Source organism: Ylistrum balloti, unplaced genomic scaffold, assembly GCF_031769215.1.
Source record: "Ylistrum balloti isolate Yb309-2 unplaced genomic scaffold, AGI_CSIRO_Ybal_v1 Utg371060, whole genome shotgun sequence".
Classification (NCBI taxonomy): domain Eukaryota; kingdom Metazoa; phylum Mollusca; class Bivalvia; order Pectinida; family Pectinidae; genus Ylistrum; species Ylistrum balloti.
In genome coordinates this window covers 152,051-173,815 of record NW_026782586.1, presented here as the reverse complement: position 1 = coordinate 173,815, position 21,765 = coordinate 152,051, and the positions used below count along the sequence as shown (strand labels likewise).

Below are 21,765 nucleotides of genomic sequence, written 5' to 3'. Positions count from 1 at the left end.
TTCCCCTGATTTCGCCCGTATTTGACAGTTTTTCATGCTGTGACAAGTTCATATTTTAGTGTTTTATGTCATATTTTCATGTTTTTCTTCTATTTTGTAACAAAAGAGAATAAAGCAGTTACATTTAATGTGTTTGTACTAAAGAATTGGTGTAGTGATAGTTTTAATCTATTTTTCAGGCCTTGTTAACTTTACATAGTGTCACTACTATCATTGGTAATGGTAACCTGACATCACCTTACAAAGATGAAGCTTCCATGCATGCTTGCATACTCAAGCCTGCAACAAAATATCTGGCTGTGATTTCATTTAACATTTATAATACATTAAGATATTTTGGAGACATACTTCCCCACCGATTCAACTTTTCTTCACATACAACCACAGTCAAAGAGGTGGGATGTATAATACATTATGGCATTTTTTGTCATCTGCCCCCAGAACAACCCCAAACCCCTGGTCCCTGAGCAGGAGGTACTGCACTCCCTAGCATGCAAAGGATAAATTACTAGCTACGCTGCTGGCGTATAATCTGGAAATTTTACTCATTGTGTACTTTGAAATCCCATTTGTTTTGAAAGTGTAGTTACAGGAATGTGGAAGCCCATTTGTCTTGAAACTACTTACTGACAGCAAAGGAAACCTCAAAGAGGAACCTTACTAGTCTTGAAAATCAGCCATAATTCATGGTTATTCTCTCATCAAGTGCAATAATAGGTTTTTTAAAAGTAAGGACACATGAAGAACTAGAAATGAAATGATATGCTTGTAAGTGAATAAAGCTTACAGTTCAATTCTATATAAGGATGTGATAGAATTACTCTGTTAAGGAAGAACATTTTTTATTTAAACAAATTTTTGTGCACAAACCATTCTCAGGTATTCTAATGAGTGGTACGTCTCTTATCACAGGAGTGGGTACTTCACACAAGCGATAATCCATTAATATAGAAGCTCTATTTGTAGAAGTAATTTGAGGTTTTTTCATGTAAAACCAATTTTCATGAGGTAATACTTGCCATAACTTTAGTATGCAAATACAGTACCTACACCCATCTTTGTATCCCAACAACAAAAGATTCAAACAATCCTGCCCTCCCTACGATTCATGTACCCCACAGAGGGGCAGCCAGGCAGATAAGGAAAAGGGAGGATAGGGTGGTAAGTATTACCTCATGAAAAAATTGGTTTTACATGAAAAAACCTCAATTTCATTTCAGTAATAATTACCATAACTTTAGTATGCGAATTCATCTCACTGTAGTGGTGACTAGAAGCCAGGCAGCCCATTCAGCACAGCCAAAGTAGTAGGGAGGGAGAACAGAGTGCCAAAGAGAAGGAAGGGACCTTTCTGTGAAAGAGCAGGTGTACCCACATGCTGCCGTACAGAAAGACATGCCCCGGGGCTAACAAGGAGGCCCAGCCACTGACTATGCCACCACCAGAGGTCCCAACGAATACAGGCCTTCTGAGTGGGAAGCTAGGGATCGCAGATAAAAATCTGTGAAGGTATTACTGCCCTGCCAGAATGCTGCAGACATGACCTCCTGAAAGGAGGACCCATTGAGAAGGGCCCAGGACGCAGCAAGGGCCCTGACCTCATGAGCCCGCACTTTCACTCTCGCCCGAGCTTGCTCATCAGAATGCTCATAAGCATACTAAATCCCCTGGCAAATCCACCTGGAAACTGACTGGGAGGAGATATCTCGTTGTCCCTGTTTGATGGGCAAAAACAAAAGGGATCGAGAGCCCTGTCCCCCCCTTGGTTTTATCGAGATAAAATTTAAGAGCCAGACAAAGACAACGCAACCTATCTCGCTCCTCCAAGCTAGTCAAAGCCGGGATCCTTATGGGAATGGGCGAGAACCCTTGAACCTGATTCTTCGCTAAAAAGGAAGGATCAGATAGGAGAGTTACAGCAGCGTGGCCTCTGGACCAACGTAGACAAGAGGGGAGCAACAACAAGGCGTAGACCTCACTCCTCCTACGTCCAGAGGCCAAAGCCAAAAGGAAGAGTGCCTTGAAAGTTACAAACTTTAACGAGGCAGACTCCAGAGGCTCATAAGAAGCCCTAGTCAGGGAATCTAGCACCAGGGCCAGATTCCACTGTGGGGCCAGCTGCCGAACTCTGGGTCTATCCAGAGCGAAGCCTCTGATTAGGGCAGAAAGAGAGGAGGACGAACCTATCTCTTTCCTGCCATAACACGCAAGGACACTGGCAATAGCCGTACGATAGCCAGCAATAGTGCCAGGTGCCAGGCCTCCCACTCCTGGATGATGGAACCCAGTTGCACAGGAGAAACATCTGGACAGGTCTGATGTGAAGCCTCCCTAGGGGGTCCACATCTGCCAGGGAGTTGAGATACCACAGAAAACTGAGGAACCAACGTACCTGGACCTGCGACCAAGCGATGAAGGTTAAAGCCCTGGCCTTCTCGAACTTCTCCAAATGTGGAAGGGCTAAGCCCCAAACCATGTCGAAACTATTCCCCAGGAAGACAAAGTCCTGAGATGGGGAAACCTCTGATTTCTCTATGGAAGGAATGAAGCCGACTCTGAGCAAGAGTTTCAGGACCAGACGAGTGTCCTTCACTAGCGATTCCCTCACCAAACAAAGCATGAGGGAGTCGTCGAAATAGAAGTGGATGTCTATTGCGTGTGAGTGAAGGAACCCCACGACCAGCAGCTTGGTGAACACCAAAGGAGCTGTCATGAGTCCTAAGAGCATCGCGCCCTTAGCCAGCATGGTCCCTACTTCCTCCTGGAGCGCCTGAGCCTTTTCCAAATCCCCCGGAGGAGGAAAGAAAATCAGCCGGGCGGCGAGTGGCGGATCCCTGAGAAGGGGAATACCTAGACCCACCTTGACCACCGACAAAGCCCCGGCGTCCCCCTTGATCTCCTGCCACTGCCCCCAGGTGGTTTCTTACCCTTCCTACCCTTCCCCTTGTTGCTCTTGAAGTGAGGCTGGGACTTGGGCTGCGCAAAAGACTGAGCAGCCGAAGACTTCGCCCTCTTCTTGGGAGGCACTGACCCCTGCAAGGAACTGGCCTTCTCAGCCTGAAACCTCTTTACCAGAAGTGCTGAGTCCTCCTTCATATCCTTCTGAACCCAAGGAAGTGCTCCCCCGAACAGGGTACAGCCTGAGAAGGGGGCAGTCAACAAGCGGGAACGGTAGGGTTACTCGACTGGGCGGGTTTTCAGAACTGCCAACACAACATGGACAAGCAGGGAGACCTGCAAGGCCGCCGATGCTCTCAACACCGCATTCAGGGCAGAGGTGAGTCTGTCCTGTATGTCGGCCTGTTCTGTCTTGGATAACCAACCCTCAGGCAAATCGGATACCCTGTATAGACAAACTGACAGGAAGTCTATGTATGACAGAACTTGGATGGAGAGGCGCAACATCTCCATCCTGTGGTGCTCTTTGGGATCGAGCACCACCTGGTCCACTGATTTGCTGGGCCAGGCAGCCAGCTCTCTCAACTCCAGCTGCACTGGTTGAGGGCCAGTTGCCCATCATGTGTGGTGTAGTCAGAGGCCGAAGCTTCAGACAAATCGCCAACACCGAGCTGCAGACCGAGGAGGAGTCCTTCTCTAAAACCCGAGCCTGGGCAGTGGCCAGAGCCGAAGACACGATAATGCCTTCTGGCCGAGACGGATCTGAGCAAATGGAAGCCTGAGGAGCCACCAGAGAACCCAGAAGGGTGGTGGATTTCAGCACCGATGATGCAGAAGGCCATCTTCCCCCTGGGAACCCTCCTGGCCAGGAGGGTCTTCATCAGATGACTCGGATGGACCGATCTCCAAGCAACTAGGAGAGAGATGAATGACATCATCTTCCTCTGCCGAGCCCGCGCCCTCGACATCCATCTCCTCCTCAATAGTGACTGAAGTCCCCTTGGGCCGCCAGAGTTGCCATCTCCGGAAAGGGGGACTCCTCTATACAGCGTTAAGACCCAGAGCATCTAACAGCCATAGCTGTAGGCTTGGGTCGGGGACCTGAAGCTGACCCCTGGGAACAGGAGACCGACGGGACTGCGCAGGAGGCGGAAGTCCTAAAGGTTTGGTGAACCTTTTTAGGACCGGCCAACAAGGCCCTCGTAGTAGCAGAATGTTGGGGGGATTCCGCACTGCTATAACATCTCCTAGAGGGAGAGACCAACCCCTATGGGTTCCACAAGGGAGGACCCATGGGGTTAAACCCAAACCCCTGAGGGAATGGGAATGGACCCGCAGGCTGCGAGTGACCCAAGAACTAGCCAAGATGGCCCGCCTGAGTCTGGGGCTGGACATCCTGTCCAAAGGATCAGGATGAACCGCCACTCACACCAGGTGGAAACCCAAACATGTACGGGCTAAGCCCGTAACCGCTGGGTAACTGTTGGTACCCAAAACCATCCGCAGGTTGGCCTGGGCAACCCAGGAATAAGTGCCTGCAGGCACCCCGGCATCCCAAGCCCGAGGGAAAGGGAGACAGGAAACCGGACGCCTGGCCTGAAGCCCCAAACCCTTGGGGGAAACCCCCTGGGAAACCCTGCACCGAGAAATCTGGACTGGAGCGGAAAGTCCCAAAGCCAGAAGCCTGTGAGGGTGGGAAAACAGGCCCCGCACTGCCACATGGATTAGTGAACTCAGTGTCACTATCCCGTTAGCCACAGACAATCCTGACAAAAAAGTCTGTGGCCCCTGACCCTATACCCGAAGGTACAGGCCCGGAGTCAAAGCGGCCCCCACCAACGACGCCACCTGGCACGCCGAGGTCCCTGAAGGAATCAGAGACCTGCAGACGGAAGTCCCTTTCCGACGATTACATCGTCCGTTGTCAAGACCTACCAACCAATTTGACCCTAGACTGCGCTGAGTCAGGGTCAGGCTGCCCCCCTCCTACTCCAGTACGCAGCTGGACAGGGGAGCCACATCCTGCTTGGCGGAACAAGCACCCCCAGAAGGAACGCCCAAAACACCTATTGGTTCAGAACTGGAGGAGGAGGACTTAAAAATCTTACATCCCTTACGGAAAGAAGAGGACGAATCCCTCTTCCGGCGGGAAGTTCGCCAAACAGGCATGGGAACCTAAGCAGCAGATTCCATGTGCAAACAAAGTTCACACGGCGAGGTCTGGCTGCAAAGTCAGTGCAAAGACAGGCATCATGGGGGTCCCGTTTTCCATAGAAATGGGAACACCCATGTGCTGACCCCGGATGTAAACCTGGCACTATTATCCATCATCGAAACAATAAAAAATTGTAACAATGAAAACAAGGACAACGAAGTTTTCTAACAATAAAAAAACTACGAACGAGAGCACAAAGCCTACCGTACGCAGCAAGACTGCACTGCAAAAAGAAACGGTCATACAAAACGGCCGACAAAGCAGCAAGAAAACAAATTCCAACTTCACGAAAATCCGAACGAGACACGTAGTCACGCACTCGAACACGTGGAGGAAAACACGGCCGGAAATACGGTCAAAATAAACAAATGAAAATACTTAATTTCACAATATAAGTTGGGAGATGGGTTTATAGACTACTAATAGAGTAACAATATACTCAAACGACAATGGCAGTACGAAGAGAAGGAGTAAGAAAAGCACTTAGCTCAGAAACCTCCGCACTCGTCAGCAGCCATAAAGGAAAGAGGAAGGGAGATTACTCGATGTTCCTGCTGTGATGGCTCATGGATCATAGGGAGGGCAGGATTGTTTGAATCTTTTGTTGTTGGGATACAAAGATGGGTGTAGGTACTGTATTTGCATACTAAAGTTATGGTAATTATTACTGAAATGAAATTTGTAATACAGGTGGTCTCTTAATGCAGGTGATCCATTACTACTGGTGAACTATTAGCAGACAAGACCTCTAAACACAGATTGCTTCTGATTGAAAGTGATCTCTAGATGTTTGTGATCTTTTAACACAGGTGGTCTCTTGTTTGTGGTCTTTTAACACAGGTTGTCTCTTGTACAGAGTGCAATGATCTCTTAATGTTTATGGTCTTTTCACACAGGTGGGCTCTTGTTTGTGGTCTTTTAACACAGGTTGTCTCTTGTACAGAGTGCAATGATCTCTTAATGTTTATGGTCTTTTCACACAGGTGGTCTCTTGTACAGGTTCAACCCAATTAATTTATTTCATCACATATACATACATGTATATACCTTCCATAAAAGTTGATCATTGAACAGCTGTGAATGACATCCTCAATTGCTATCATGAGACCTTGTACTCATGCTGAATGTCATCTAATCCATGAAAAGGTTAAGTTGAGGTACAGTTCAGATCTTCTAAAAGTCCTTAAAAACCTTTAAGCTGAAGTCATCTTTTAAAGAGGTTGAGTTGATCTATAGGCATCTAGCATTATATTCCAAAATACTATTTTCATGATTCAGTAGATCTATTGGATATGATATAACAGTTACATAGTAATAGAATTAGCTGGTATCTGCTCCCACATTTTGACATTTTGATCACAACTAACTTTCTTTTGGATGAAGATTTCTTTTCAAAGTTATTGCAGACACGATTAAGAAAAGCCATTCATGTGTTTTCATGTAAATACTTTGGAAAGTATTGAAATCTTACTCATAATAACTTTCCTTTCTACCCTGAACGTTTTTCGTACTTATCGATCAAGTGAGCATCTTACAAGAGGATTAAATCCAAGCTTTAAGCTAACACTGATGGATAAATACAACATGTAAACTTTTAATGTTTTGTTGTTGATTAGGAACAAGAACATATTATGAACTTCAAGTTTATGTTAACTTTCGACGATTTCTCTGATTTTCTCCCTTTTTGTAGTAGATTACAATCCATATAAACATTTTAGAAAAGTTCTTAAAATATAATAATATTTTGATGAAATAAAACTAGTAAAAATTGTTTTTCAAAATTATTACTTCATAATTTCAGATTTATTAATACAGGAAAGTATATGTGTCATTACTTTTTGAGACTGACTTTGTAAAACTTTATGATTTTTTCCTTTCTATTTATTTTATAGTTTAGTCCTTTGAAAGTCAATACATATGTACTATTAAGAAAAGAGAAATGCTGAGGCAGTAAATATTCTATGAGTACTTGTTTTATGGTATGGAAACTGAACACTATTTTTCTACTCCGTAAATTGTAATGTTGTAGCAGAAATTTTGAGGCTTAATTAAGCTCAGTCATACTAAAACAATTATAGGTCATCAGAGAATGACATTCTGAATCTGTTCTGAATCTCAGAGATAGTGAAAAAATATTCACCTGTTGTACCAAATGAGTTCACTGCTTCATAGTGATTCTTGACAAGAGGTTAAGAAATTGAAACCCTGAAGCCTGAGGAATTAATAATTTGTAGACAAAATAATGTGACTTATGTGTTTCTTCTGCATTCTAACTGCATTACAACACTGAATAGTTACAGTAGTCACTCCAGGTACGAGAATGTCACCGAATAGTTACAGTAGTCACTCCAGGTACGAGAATGTCACCGAATAGTTACAGTAGTCACTCCAGGTACGAGAATGTCACCGAATAGTTACAGTAGTCACTCCAGGTACGAGAATGTCACCGAATAGTTACAGTAGTCACTCCAGGTACGAGAATGTCACCGAATAGTTACAGTAGTCACTCCAGGTACGAGAATGTCACCGAATAGTTACAGTAGTCACTCCAGGTACGAGAATGTCACCGAATAGTTACAGTAGTCACTCCAGGTACGAGAATGTCACCGAATAGTTACAGTAGTCACTCCAGGTACGAGAATGTCACCGAATAGTTACAGTAGTCACTCCAGGTACGAGAATGTCACCGAATAGTTACAGTAGTCACTCCAGGTACGAGAATGTCACCGAATAGTTACAGTAGTCACTCCAGGTACGAGAATGTCACCGAATAGTTACAGTAGTCACTCCAGGTACGAGAATGTCACCGAATAGTTACAGTAGTCACTCCAGGTACGAGAATGTCACCGAATAGTTACAGTAGTCACTCCAGGTACGAGAATGTCACCGAATAGTTACAGTAGTCACTCCAGGTACGAGAATGTCACCGAATAGTTACAGTAGTCACTCCAGGTACGAGAATGTCACCGAATAGTTACAGTAGTCACTCCAGGTACGAGAATGTCACCGAATAGTTACAGTAGTCACTCCAGGTACGAGAATGTCACTGAATAGTTACAGTAGTCACTCCAGGTACAAAAATGTCACTGAATAGTTACAGTAGTCACTCCAGGTACGAAAATGTCACTGAATAGTTACAGTAGTCACTCCAGGTACGAAAATGTCAAACAAGTGACAGACTGAACTCTTCCTTCTTGGAGATAGCAATCATTATTGGGACTATGTACGTTAACTTACATTACACTGCAAAAGTACAAATCATCGGTAAAAATGCAGGACTATTATACACACTACTTCTAATACTGATCAACTCAATCATTGAATTCAACTATAATGATTATTTTTCTTTATCAAACCTGCCATTTCCTCACTAATGCTTACACTGAACTATTTTGCCATTAATCACTGGACTAATGATAACATCACTCTGGTGACATCTATACATATAAAGTATTTAAACCCCGGTAATTATCTAAAGGTGTTCCATACTGGCATACAGAGGCAATTTTATTTTGATTCTGTTGAATTGATTTGAGAATTCGAAAGCCGAAAATGTTTTACCAGATATGACTTTCAAAATAGAAATACATTTAACTCAGATAGTCAAGCAATATGGAGTGATCAGTTGGCCAGAAAACAGTGAATAAAGTTTTCTCCTTTCATTAGGAGAGGTCAACAGAATTCAGGTATTTGCAACCTGAAGTGAGAATGTAAGGTGTGTAGTTTAATCCCTTCTCAAGGCATCTGTTTGTTTCTCAGAGAGGAGACCACTCTTACGACCACCCTGTGCTGTAATGAGTGTGTCCTTTACAGGACATGCAATGGGCCTCTCTATGTTTTTCAGTGAGGTAGCTACCATCTAAAGTCAACAAAAATGCTCCAAAAAAACCTTAGTGGCTTTAACTCACAGCAAAGAAACAATCAGAGGACTGGGGTTTGATACTCAAAATCAAAATGAAAACATGAAAATGTTTGACACACCTGTTCTCCGACCAGGTATCATGTACTCAGGAACTCCCCCCTCTCCCTTCACACTTCATTTAAATTGTTAGCCAGCTAAAAATTAGTTATTTTTAACAAGGTAGCATGATATCTTAAAAATCTGCGTAATAAACTTCATGTACCTGGGCAAGATACAAGAAAGGGTTTATATGTAAGCCTGGGTTTATTCTAGAACAAATAATGTTACATAAGGCAGACAAGGTTCTAACTGATACCAATGTTTACTGTTGAAAACTATCAATTCAATTTTTGCATGATTGAACCTGTACAAGAGTATTGCGGCAAGCCATTAGGTTTAAAATACAAACTTCAGAATTTTCAATCAATGGTGTATATGGGTGTGATATGGAAAGTATTCTATAATTTTGTATAAACATTATTACTATAAAATTACAACTTACATCAAACTACAGCAAATTTCTAAAACTGAAGTTGCAATCCTTCTATAAGTGCATTATTTGACAAAACTTCTGAATCCTGTAACCTTGTATAACCATGTAAATGGTAGTACAGCCCCAATATACACAACTTTAACTAAAAAAGCAAAGAAAAAATATGATATATTTATATTGATATAGTTAAAGTTATAGAGAAAACATTGTCAGTGTCTTAAAATTTAGGCTGTATTTTGGTGAAGGCAAAGAAAGACAAAAGTGTGTCCTGAGCCAAAATACAGCTTATATTCTAAGATACTGATCATGTAATCTGTCCTGCAACATTGATTGAAAAACTTTCCATTTTAAATACAGTTTTGTTGTTTAATCTTGTGTTTACCTGATGTTGACGTTGCGCTACATTTTGACTGATTGATGGAAGAATTGCTCCAAGGCAGAAATATCCAAACTTTATCTGTGAGAACAGCGATTTTATTTCCATAAATCAACTTGTTCATTACAACACGTAAAATTGCTTATTTTAACAACAATTTATATTTCTAAATGTAATATTCAAGTTAATTTAGAGAGTAATTCTTTCTAATTACCACAAGTGCTAAAATACAGCTGTTTTCCGTCACTGCTGGACACAGCTAAAACATATATGTGGCAGGTGCATTCCAACAATGGCAGTGCCAGTTACAAGATAAAACATGATATCAGGCATTGGTATTGGAATAAAGACTGTTGATATTCATTTTTATAAACATGCCTCCATTTATGATCTTTGCTGAACTAAAGTCAGAAAATACTTTAGACATTTCTGAGAGAGGTCAGTATTTATATACACCTGTACATACCATATTCAGACTACATAGCGAGCCCTTGAATGACTATACATCTGCATTCTAACTGTGATATGATGTTGTGGAAAAGCATGCAGAAAGTGCAACATCACACCTACTTACACCTGTATGTTTTACTATGCAGATTGGTCACATCGTTTTTCATAACAGCCTTCTAAATTTCATTTAACATTAGTTTGTATTCTAAACAAGACTCATGTCTATTAATTTTTATTTGTTTTGATATCCTCACAAATTTTAGATACTACCCAGCTAAAGTTTGATTTCTGAATCTCGTGAATTTGCCAACTAATGCGTATATTAGGGCTTTAAAGAAAAAACTAACTTTTATTTTCACCATCAAAATTGCCACATATTTACTACATTTCATTGATTATAAGAAAATGGAAAAGCAAACATTGACAGGCTGTTCTATTTATATCTGATGGTACTTCAAAATACTGCATGTACGCCATGGACGTCAAAAATTAGTAAACACTGCAGCTTTGGTATGCTATACCTAATGTAAAAAAGACTATTCAGCAAGCGTTGACAAATTTTCATTTTCAGATTTAAAACTTGGACTCTGTTGTATGGATTGTTACTAATGGTTAAACTTCGACTTATTGATGAGGTGAATCATCAGATAAAAATGATAAAAATGGCTTTTGTAGATGAAATACAAATTGCCTGATGCAGGATCAGGTAGAGGGTAGATATAGATCTGTTAAACACGGATGGTAATGATGTCAGAGGCAATCTCATTACCTCTTTACTTTTCAATGATCTACATAGAATTTTCGTGCATATTAGGTGGCCTCTGTTCTATTGTTGATAAAATAAGTGTTACCCTTTCCACTGTATTCTTCTACTTATGCTTAATTTTAAACTTTATCCTTAACACAACTCTTAATGGTGAACATATGTTGTGTCACTTGTGTCAAAGACACTTAAGTGTTTGTAGGCAGAAGTCAACTTTAACGTTCAAAGTTGACTAGTTTATAAAACTAAAATGACACTTGTCAGAGGAACATCGTTTCAGCATTGAAGCGAAAGTACAATTATTCACCATTTACAAGACACTTACCAGTACTTGAAAGAGGAGAATGTATCAATGCATTAAAAGGGAAAGCCTGTTTCTTTTCAATGATTTGTCACCATTGTAAAAATATTTCTGGTGTCAAAATAGCCCCTTCATTCATCACTATTCAATGATGACTTATAAACTAGGAATGTTTGTGTTAAAAATGGCCTCTTTTTGTCACATTTTGTGATGACTACAATTAAACTTGTGCAGCAGAAAATGTTTTGGAGTCAGAATTGTTCTTTTTTCAACATATTCTAATGCATATCACACAAGGGGCAAATTGTTTAATTTCATAAAAATTCATAATACTCACTTGTATGCAAGGGTATTTTTGGGATCAAAGTCAGCTGCTAGCTCACGTTGACACCATTCAAGGACATACTTTTTGCCAACACCAACACTTCTTTGGAATATGCCACGCTCTGTGGACAAAAATAAAGTGTTTAATTCAAAATGGAATCTGAATGTTATCGTTTATAAACACGATTTATTTTACAAGAATTTGTAAAAAGAGCTATCCTACTAACACTTGACCAGAAGGGAGTGGTCAAGGGGTCAATGTTAAATAGTTTGAAATTACTACACTTAAAATGTCCTTTATCATTTTAGATTGAAAATATCTAAAAGAATTTGTAACAGAGTTTCATTCTACAATCTTAAAATTTCACACTATCTTCATGTACAATGGAAAGAAAAAAATATTTAGAATTATTCACAGCATTAAATACTTGAAATTGTAATATTTAACACCTTCAAAGGAACCTTGGGCCTGTTTTTAAAAAGTAATTCGAAAATTAAAAAAAGAAACAAAAAAAAATCAATACCATTTAGTCTTTCTAAACCAGGAGTAAATCTTAAATTACTCAAGGCATCAAAACAGTCTCTGTGGTGTCCATTGAGAAAAACAAAATAAAAATATCAAATAGTCAAATTACATTTCGATTATTATTATGCTTTTTATACTAAGCTAGCTTTGCTTTGTAGATTGTCCTCAAACATAAGTGTGTCTTTTATCTCTTTTATTCATAACAAATTTAAATATAATCTTTAAAACTATTCCCTCCTTTAATTGTAAAGTCAACAGGTTATTTTAATCAACAATTAACCATTTTTAGGTTGAAAATTGGAGAGACAGCATTCAATTTACAATGTCTATGGGAGGGCAGTAAGGTGACAAGATACATGGATAACAATGAACAGCCCATGTTAGGGTTGTAGAGTAATGCCAATGAGTCTATATCTAAAACAGACCAAAAGTCTCTATTTACACTGACCAAAACAAAAAAAATACAGTCTTGCCACATTCGAATTCAAGGACACCATTCAAGTTTCATTATTATTTTTGTTTTTTGCTTTAAATTTGATTTTCAGTCAGAGTAAACATACATATCTTTTAGTATTATTTTCTTTCATGTTCAAAAATGAAAATGAAATTTCTTTATGAGTGTGTAAAACTCTATTGAATAAAAATAAACCATCTTTATGAAGTAAATCTTGGTAAATAATGAAAAATGTACAGGTCTGTAAATTGAAAAAGCAGGAGTGTTGCCCATATTTTCGAACTTAAATAAATTTCATTGAATAATAATTGCATAAATAATAGCAAGCCTGAAACTTCATAACAATTATTTAAGTGTGAATTCTCCTGATTGTATACAAATACTTATAGGGCTGGGTTTGTGATAATTTCACTTTAATATTGAAATTTACATCTTTCAGATATTAATTAATACTGCATTTTTTCCCAATATTTTTTAATATCTTCTTTTAATTCATATAATCCTGACACATCTAACCTTTTACAAGCCAATTTTCACTGCATGCTATATTGACTGTTTATCATAACAACAAACTATTAATTCTGGGACAGCTGACTGTGCCAAAGCTCTCCGACCTATGATTAAGCAGTTGTGAAATACAATGAAGTCACCCATTATGCTGTTGGTAGATATTGTTTTCGTGTTAGTTTTTCCACCAAAAATATGTGTAAACTTGGAAATGGTGTGGAAGTTTGCTTTAATGACTACATAACAATGTTAGTAAGATATATAGTTAAATATCTAGCTCTTTAACCTAGAAATATTTGAGCACCAAGAACCGTCTTACAAACATTTAAAATTTCTATGATACTCTACAGCTCCAAAGCAATCAGGGTTTTGATGATGATCTTGAAATAAAATATACACTAAATATTGACACTTATAAAAGTCCTAGAAACACAAATGAAGTTGTGTGTAAAATAACCTGTCTGTTGATAGATGGTTGTATGCAGGTAGATTTTGTTTATATGTTAAACTTGTAGAAACTTGTACCAGTTACTGCTTTGTAATCAAGTAGAAAAGTAAATATGGGTTTTACATTCACTCTTAAACACAGCAATGTCTTGTTAGCTTACAATACTGTTGTACATATTTATCATGATAAGCCCAGGGGGCCAACACTTACTCGATGTCAAGTGGTGGGCTTATTAGAGGGCAGTTATGTAGCATTTGGTAGCATTTCTAGCTTCTGAATAGTAAAACTGGTCATAGTAGACTTTTCAAAATGGCATGGACCAGTTGTCTGATAAATGCTTTTAATTGTTTTCATTTTTTATTTGTTAATCTGCACATCCCTCCCAACTCCCCACTCTCCCAAAGAATGTAATATATATATGAAAATTTGAGAAGTATTGGTAGTTGATATCTTGAATTGTCAGACTACATGTGGATTGCCCTTTCTAAATTATTTTGTAGACTATATATGGTAATTCCAATTATTGCAGCCCATTTGTAAGTCTATTAATTGACAGGAATCCTTATAAACAGGTTTGATCTGGTTGTTAATATCAAACTTTTGATGACACGTAATACCAGTTATTAGATGTGTCTTTTTTGTAGAATATATATGGCGCATCAGGACTGGGAAAAACAAATGAATGTATGATAAACTAGAAATTGTTGCTAACAATTTTGCGGGCTTTTCACTTCTTTGGCGACAATCTACCGAAAAACAAAACATTAAATTCATTGGAAGGATGTTCTGCATCGATCTGAAGAAGAAAATTTCAAGAAAGTTCAAAATTGAAAAAAAAAAAAAAATTTGTTAAATTTTGAAAACTTTACCCAACAGCGAGCTTTTTTATTTGACATATTCTCTGATAACATGTCATGACAAAAATTTTGATAAGGAAATTCTCTACAAATAATATTATTGCACAAACTCTGTATAGTCAACGATTTTCGAGATATTCTCGTTTTTAAGTTTTTAACTTATGACGTCATGGCGGCCATAATAAATTTTTGACCTACTTCAAAAATCGGCATCGACAAGTTCATATACGTATCTGCAAATATTTTAATAGACAGTATATCTAGCTTTTACAATCTAAAAGATTACGAACCCACAAAATTGGAAGAATAATAATAATAATAAGAATAATAAGAAACAGAACAAAAACAATAGGTCTTTTCACAAGTTAGTGAAAAGCCCTAATTACTGTGTACTGATTAATAAATTGATTAGCCAAAGGTAATTTTCATTAACCATCACTTACAATGTCCTTGTCTAAAAGACCAGTCCCTCAACATTATTACAATGCAATAGAACTTGTTTTAATACTTCCTAAATTTTACTTTTTTTTTTTCTAACTTCACGTCATCTACATTCATCACTCAATGAACTTGATGACTGAAGCTGGATTTCTTGCATGGATTGTATGGATCACTATCAGATATGTGAAAACCTCCACCTACTGAGCCCAGCAGGATTATATAAACGAGACTTGTACCCACAAGACACCTTTCCATTAAAATCTGAAGAGTTCACAGGAATTGTGTGATTACGATTTGATCGTAAATGCTGGAACAATATTATGATAGTCAGGCCCAAAGCCTGATCCAGCTGTCGACACAAACACCAATACAGTCAATATCTGAAAAGGTGACATCACGCACGAGAATTGATAACCAAATATTTAGGGCTTTTTGAGTTTGAAGGGTTTATCATGGTAGAAAACAAAATAGTGCCTTGAGTACACATAGACAGGTTCCTAGCGACTACATGTATATGTTTAATATGTGTAAAGGCTTACAAACTACAGAGAAAAAAGTGGAATAAAGTTATGACTATGTTTACTTTGAATTTACTGTGTATGACGTGTATGAAACATAGTATTTGACTGTATCAGCTGTTTACTCATAACAGTTCAAAACTGCCTTTCAAGTATTGTACCTGTATAATGCTGAATAAATCTAAGCTATTACAAAGTGTTGTGTACTGTAGTGTGTAAGATTGTTGAGTGTTTTACCTGATGATATATATAATATGATCTGCATGTCAGACTAGATTTCAGCTTTGTCTTCCAAGTATATTCCATATATATTTTCATGCATCAGTTTGATTTCTATTCAATACTTCAAGATAAAGCTTTATTACTATTCCTTAATCTATATCATCTCAAAGCTTTATTTATGACCCATTTACTTCATGATTAACTTTATCAGATTTCTATAATTCAATTTCAATCAAAGTTGACTTTATCAAAGTCCAAAATCAGAGGCAAGCTTCATGTATCTGTGTTATAGTCCACTGTGAAAAAAGCAATACCCCAATTAAACACAAATAATATCCTGATCAATATTCAGAATATCTTTTTCAGTTCTCTTTGTCATAGCTGGAAGCTATCTCACTGAACACCATGCTGGAGGTCCACCGCATGCAATCAGGATTAAATGTCCTGCCCAAAGACACAACCAGACCAACCCTTTGTTTATCTGTGATTTCAAAGAGAAACACTAACCATCCTAGGTATGGGAAAAAAATACACAACTCTTAGCACCATATGAGGTTGTATCAAAGGCCCATATTTGCAGGCAAGATAATACATGCCACTAACTTACCTATTGGATGGATACAAAAGTTCAGGATAATCAGCCACAGGGCATCAAGCATAGACTTCACATCTTTGTCCAATAGATCTGCAAAGCAAAACGCTTGTCTTAAAACATTTTCTGATGATACAACATAATCAAGATTTTAATCCTAATTCTACATGTTTAGCCTGATTTATTGGGTAAGGATAAGATGATTTATTGGGTAAGGATAAGATGATTTATTGGGTAAGGATAAGATGATTTATTGGGTAAGGATAAGATGATTTATTGGGTAAGGATAAGATGATTTATTGGGTAAGGATAAGATGATTTATTGTGTGAGGATAAGATGATTTATTGTGTTAGGATAAGATGATTTATTGGGTAAGGATAAGATGATTTATTGGGTAAGGATAAGATGATTTATTGGGTAAGGATAAGATGATTTATTGGGTAAGGATAAGATGATTTATTGGGTATAAGATGATTTATTGGTAATTGGATAAGATGATTTATTGGGTGAAGGATAAGATGATTTATTGTGTGTAAGGATAAGATGATTTATTGGGTAAGGATAAGATGATTTATTGGGTAAGGATAAGATGATTTATTGGGTAAGGATAAGATGATTTATTGTGTGAGGATAAGATGATTTATTGTGTAAGGATAAGATGATTTATTGGGTAAGGATAAGATGATTTATTGGGTAAGGATAAGATGATTTATTGGGTAAGGATAAGATGATTTATTGGGTAAGGATAAGATGATTTATTGGGTGAGGATAAGATGATATATTGTGTAAGGATAAGATGATTTATTGTGTAAGGATAAGATGATTTATTGGGTAAGGATAAGATGATTTATTGGGTAAGGATAAGATGATTTATTGTGTGTAAGGATAAGATGATTTATTGGGTATTGTGTTTATTGATTTATTGTGTAAGGATAAGATGATTTATTGGGTAAGGATAAGATGATAAGGACAAGATGATTTATTGGGTAAGGATATTGGGTAGATGATTTATTGGTAAGGATAAGATGATTTATTGTGTAAGGATAAGATGATTTATTGGGTAAGGATTGATTTATTGTAAGGATAAGATGATTTATTGGGTAAGGATAAGATGATTTATTGGGTAAGGATAAGATGATTTATTGTGTAAGGATAAGATGATTTATTGGGTAAGGATAAGATGATTTATTGGGTAAGGATAAGATGATTTATTGTGTGAGGATAAGATGATTTATTGGGTAAGGATAAGATGATTTATTGGGTGAGGATAAGATGATTTATTAGGTAAGGATAAGATGATTTATTGTGTGAGGATAAGATGATTTATTGGGTAAGGATAAGATGATTTATTGGGTAAGGATAAGATGATTTATTGGGTAAGGATAAGATGATTTATTGTGTGAGGATAAGATGATTTATTGGGTAAGGATAAGATGATTTATTGGGTAAGGATAAGATGATTTATTGTGTGAGGATAAGATGATTTATTGGGTAAGGATAAGATGATTTATTGGGTAAGGATAAGATGATTTATTGGGTAAGGATAAGATGATGATTTATTGGGTAAGGATAATAAGATGATTTATTGTGGTAAGGATGATTTATTGGGTAAGGATAAGATGATTTATTGGTAAGGATAAGATGATTTATTGGGTAAGGATAAGATGATTTATTGGGTAAGGATAAGGATTTATTGTGTGAGGATAAGATGATTTATTGTGTAAGGATAAGATGATTTATTGGGTAAGGATAAGATGATTTATTGTGTGAGATTTATTGGGTAAGGATAAGATGATTTATTGGGTAAGGATAAGATGATTTATTGGGTAAGGATAAGATGATTTATTGTAAGTAAGATGATTTATTGAGGATAAGATGATTTATTGTGGTAAGGATAAGATGATTTATTGGGTAAGGATAAGATGATTTATTGGGTAAGGATAAGATGATTTATTGGGTAAGGATAAGATGATTTATTGGGTAAGGATAAGATGATTTATTGTGTTAGGATAAGATGATTTATTGGGTAAGGATAAGATGATTTATTGGGTAAGGATAAGATGATTTATTGGGTAAGGATAAGATGATTTATTGGGTAAGGATAAGATGATTTATTGTGTGAGGATAAGATGATTTATTGTGTGAGGATAAGGTGAGGATAAGATGATTTATTGGGTAAGGATAAGATGATTTATTGGGTAAGGATAAGATGATTTATTGGGTAAGGATAAGATGATTTATTGGGTAAGGATAAGATGATTTATTGTGTGAGGATAAGATGATTTATTGTGTGAGGATAAGATGATTTATTGTGTTAGGATAAGATGATTTATTGTGTTAGGATAAGATGATTTATTGGGTAAGGATAAGATGATTTATTGGGTAAGGATAAGATGATTTATTGGGTAAGGATAAGATGATTTATTGTGTGAGGATAAGATGATTTATTGGGTAAGGATAAGATGATTTATTGGGTAAGGATAAGATGATTTATTGTGTAAGGATAAGATGATTTTTTGGGTAAGGATAAGATGATTTATTGGGTAAGGATAAGATGATTTATTGGGTAAGGATAAGATGATTTATTGGGTAAGGATAAGATGATTTATTGGGTAAGGATAAGATGATTTATTGGGTAAGGATAAGATGATTTATTGGGTAAGGATAAGATGATTTATTGGGTAAGGATAAGATGATTTATTGGGTAAGGATAAGATGATTTATTGGGTAAGGATAAGATGATTTATTGGGTAAGGATAAGATGATTTATTGGTAAGGATAAGATGATTTATTGGGTAAGGATAAGATTTTATTGTGTAAGGATAAGATGATTTATTGGGTAAGGATAAGATGATTTATTGGGTAAGGATAAGATGATTTATTGGGTAAGGATAAGATGATTTATTGTGTAAGGATAAGATGATTTATTGTGTGTAAGGATAAGGATAAGATTTATTGTGTAGTAAGGATAAGATGATTTATTGTGTGAGGATAAGATGATTTATTGGGTAAGGATAAGATGATTTATTGGGTAAGGATAAGATGATTTATTGTGTGAGGATAAGATGATTTATTGGGTAAGGATAAGATGATTTATTGTGTGAGGATAAGATGATTTATTGTGTGAGGATAAGATGATTTATTGGGTAAGGATAAGATGATTTATTGGGTAAGGATAAGATGATTTATTGGGTAAGGATAAGATGATTTATTGGGTAAGGATAAGATGATTTATTGGGTAAGGATAAGATGATTTATTGGGTTAGGATAAGATGATTTATTGGGTTAGGATAAGATGATTTATTGGGTAAGGATAAGATGATTTATTGGGTAAGGATAAGATGATTTATTGGGTAAGGATAAGATGATTTATTGGGTAAGGATAAGATGATTTATTGGGTAAGGATAAGATGATTTATTGGGTAAGGATAAGATGATTTATTGTGTGAGGATAAGATGATTTATTGGGTAAGGATAAGATGATTTATTGTGTGAGGATAAGATGATTTATTGGGTAAGGATAAGATGATTTATTGGGTAAGGATAAGATGATTTATTGGGTAAGGATAAGATGATTTATTGGGTAAGGATAAGATGATTTATTGGGTAAGGATAAGATGATTTATTGGGTAAGATGATGATTTATTGGGTAAGGATAAGATGATTTATTGGGTAAGGATAAGATGATTTATTGGGTAAGGATAAGATGATTTATTGGGTAAGGATAAGATGATTTATTGTGTGAGGATAAGATGATTTATTGGGTAAGGATAAGATGATTTATTGGGTAAGGATAAGATGATTTATTGGGTAAGGATAAGATGATTTATTGTGTGAGGATAAGATGATTTATTGGGTAAGGATAAGATGATTTATTGGGTATAAGATGATGGGTAAGGATAAGATGATTTATTGGGTAAGGATAAGATGATTTATTGGGTAAGGATAAGATGATTTATTGGGTAAGGATAAGATGATTTATTGGGTAAGGATAAGATGATTTATTGGGTAAGGATAAGATGATTTATTGGGTAAGGATAAGATGATTTATTGGGTAAGGATAAGATGATTTATTGTGTAAGGATAAGATGATTTATTGTGTAAGGATAAGATGATTTTTTGTGTTAGGATAAGATGATTTTTTTGGGTAAGGATAAGATGATTTATTGTGTGAGGATAAGATGATTTATTGTGTGAGGATAAGATGATTTATTGTGTGAGGATAAGATGATTTATTGTGTGAGGATAAGATGATTTATTGTGTGAGGATAAGATGATTTATTGTGTGAGGATAAGATGATTTATTGGGTAAGGATAAGATGATTTATTGGGTAAGGATAAGATGATTTATTGTGTGAGGATAAGATGATTTATTGTGTGAGGATAAGATGATTTATTGTGTGAGGATAAGATGATTTATTGTGTGAGGATAAGATGATTTATTGGGTAAGGATAAGATGATTTATTGGGTAAGGATAAGATGATTTATTGGGTAAGGATAAGATGATTTATTGTGTGAGGATAAGATGATTTATTGTGTGAGGATAAGATGATTTATTGTGTGAGGATAAGATGATTTATTGGGTAAGGATAAGATGATTTATTGGGTAAGGATAAGATGATTTATTGGGTAAGGATAAGATGATTTATTGGGTAAGGATAAGATGATTTATTGTGTAAGGATAAGATGATTTATTGGGTAAGGATAAGATGATTTATTGGGTAAGGATAAGATGATTTATTGGGTAAGGATAAGATGATTTATTGGGTAAGGATAAGATGATTTATTGGGTAAGGATAAGATGATTTATTGGGTAAGGATAAGATGATTTATTGGGTAAGGATAAGATGATTTATTGGGTAAGGATAAGATGATTTATTGGGTAAGGATAAGATGATTTATTAGGTAAGGATAAGATGATTTATTGGGTAAGGATAAGATGATTTATTGTGTGAACTACATGTAGAATTATTTAGAAGGAAAACAATGTACACAAAAAATCTCTATTTCACTGTTACCATTTAGTTACTCTACAAAATATCTATAAATGTATTCTGTTAAGCAAGCAGTTTTCTATGGATATGGATTTTATTTGATGACATATGGTACACCATTATGTATGTTTTTCCTCATCAATCTAGGACATAGCCAGGTATACATATCTGACCTAGAGCAAAAGATTAATTAACAATGTTCTGAGGCTTAATTATATCTTATCATATTGGATCTAATATACAGAGAGCAAACAATGTATATCACAGAACACAACTAAAGCCTCAAGTCAGATAGCCTTCAAAAAATCAATATGTATATATATATATATAGTACCTTACCAGGTCATAATGTCTTTAAAGAGGAATAATGGTGATTGAGGTTATTCAGACACGCCTAAGCCATAATGTAAAACATTGTATACACCCTTAAACTAACATGGCCTTATGCATAATTGGAATATATATGTATATAAATTTATTAAA

The 21,765-nt window shown here is 36.6% G+C and overlaps 1 protein-coding gene across 1 annotated transcript in view; it reads right to left on the bottom strand.

Annotated features, from left to right (window-relative positions):
* The window catches only part of LOC132560431 (uncharacterized), a 56,970-nt gene that overhangs the window by 18,925 nt on the left and 16,280 nt on the right, over window positions 1–21,765 (bottom strand). The window contains exons 4-5 of the mRNA XM_060225097.1: window positions 16,302–16,379; window positions 11,735–11,843 (exon numbers count right to left, since the gene is read on the bottom strand). Coding sequence (XP_060081080.1) covers window positions 11,735–11,843; window positions 16,302–16,379 — 187 coding nt within the window. The remainder of the gene's footprint in view (window positions 1–11,734; window positions 11,844–16,301; window positions 16,380–21,765) is intronic.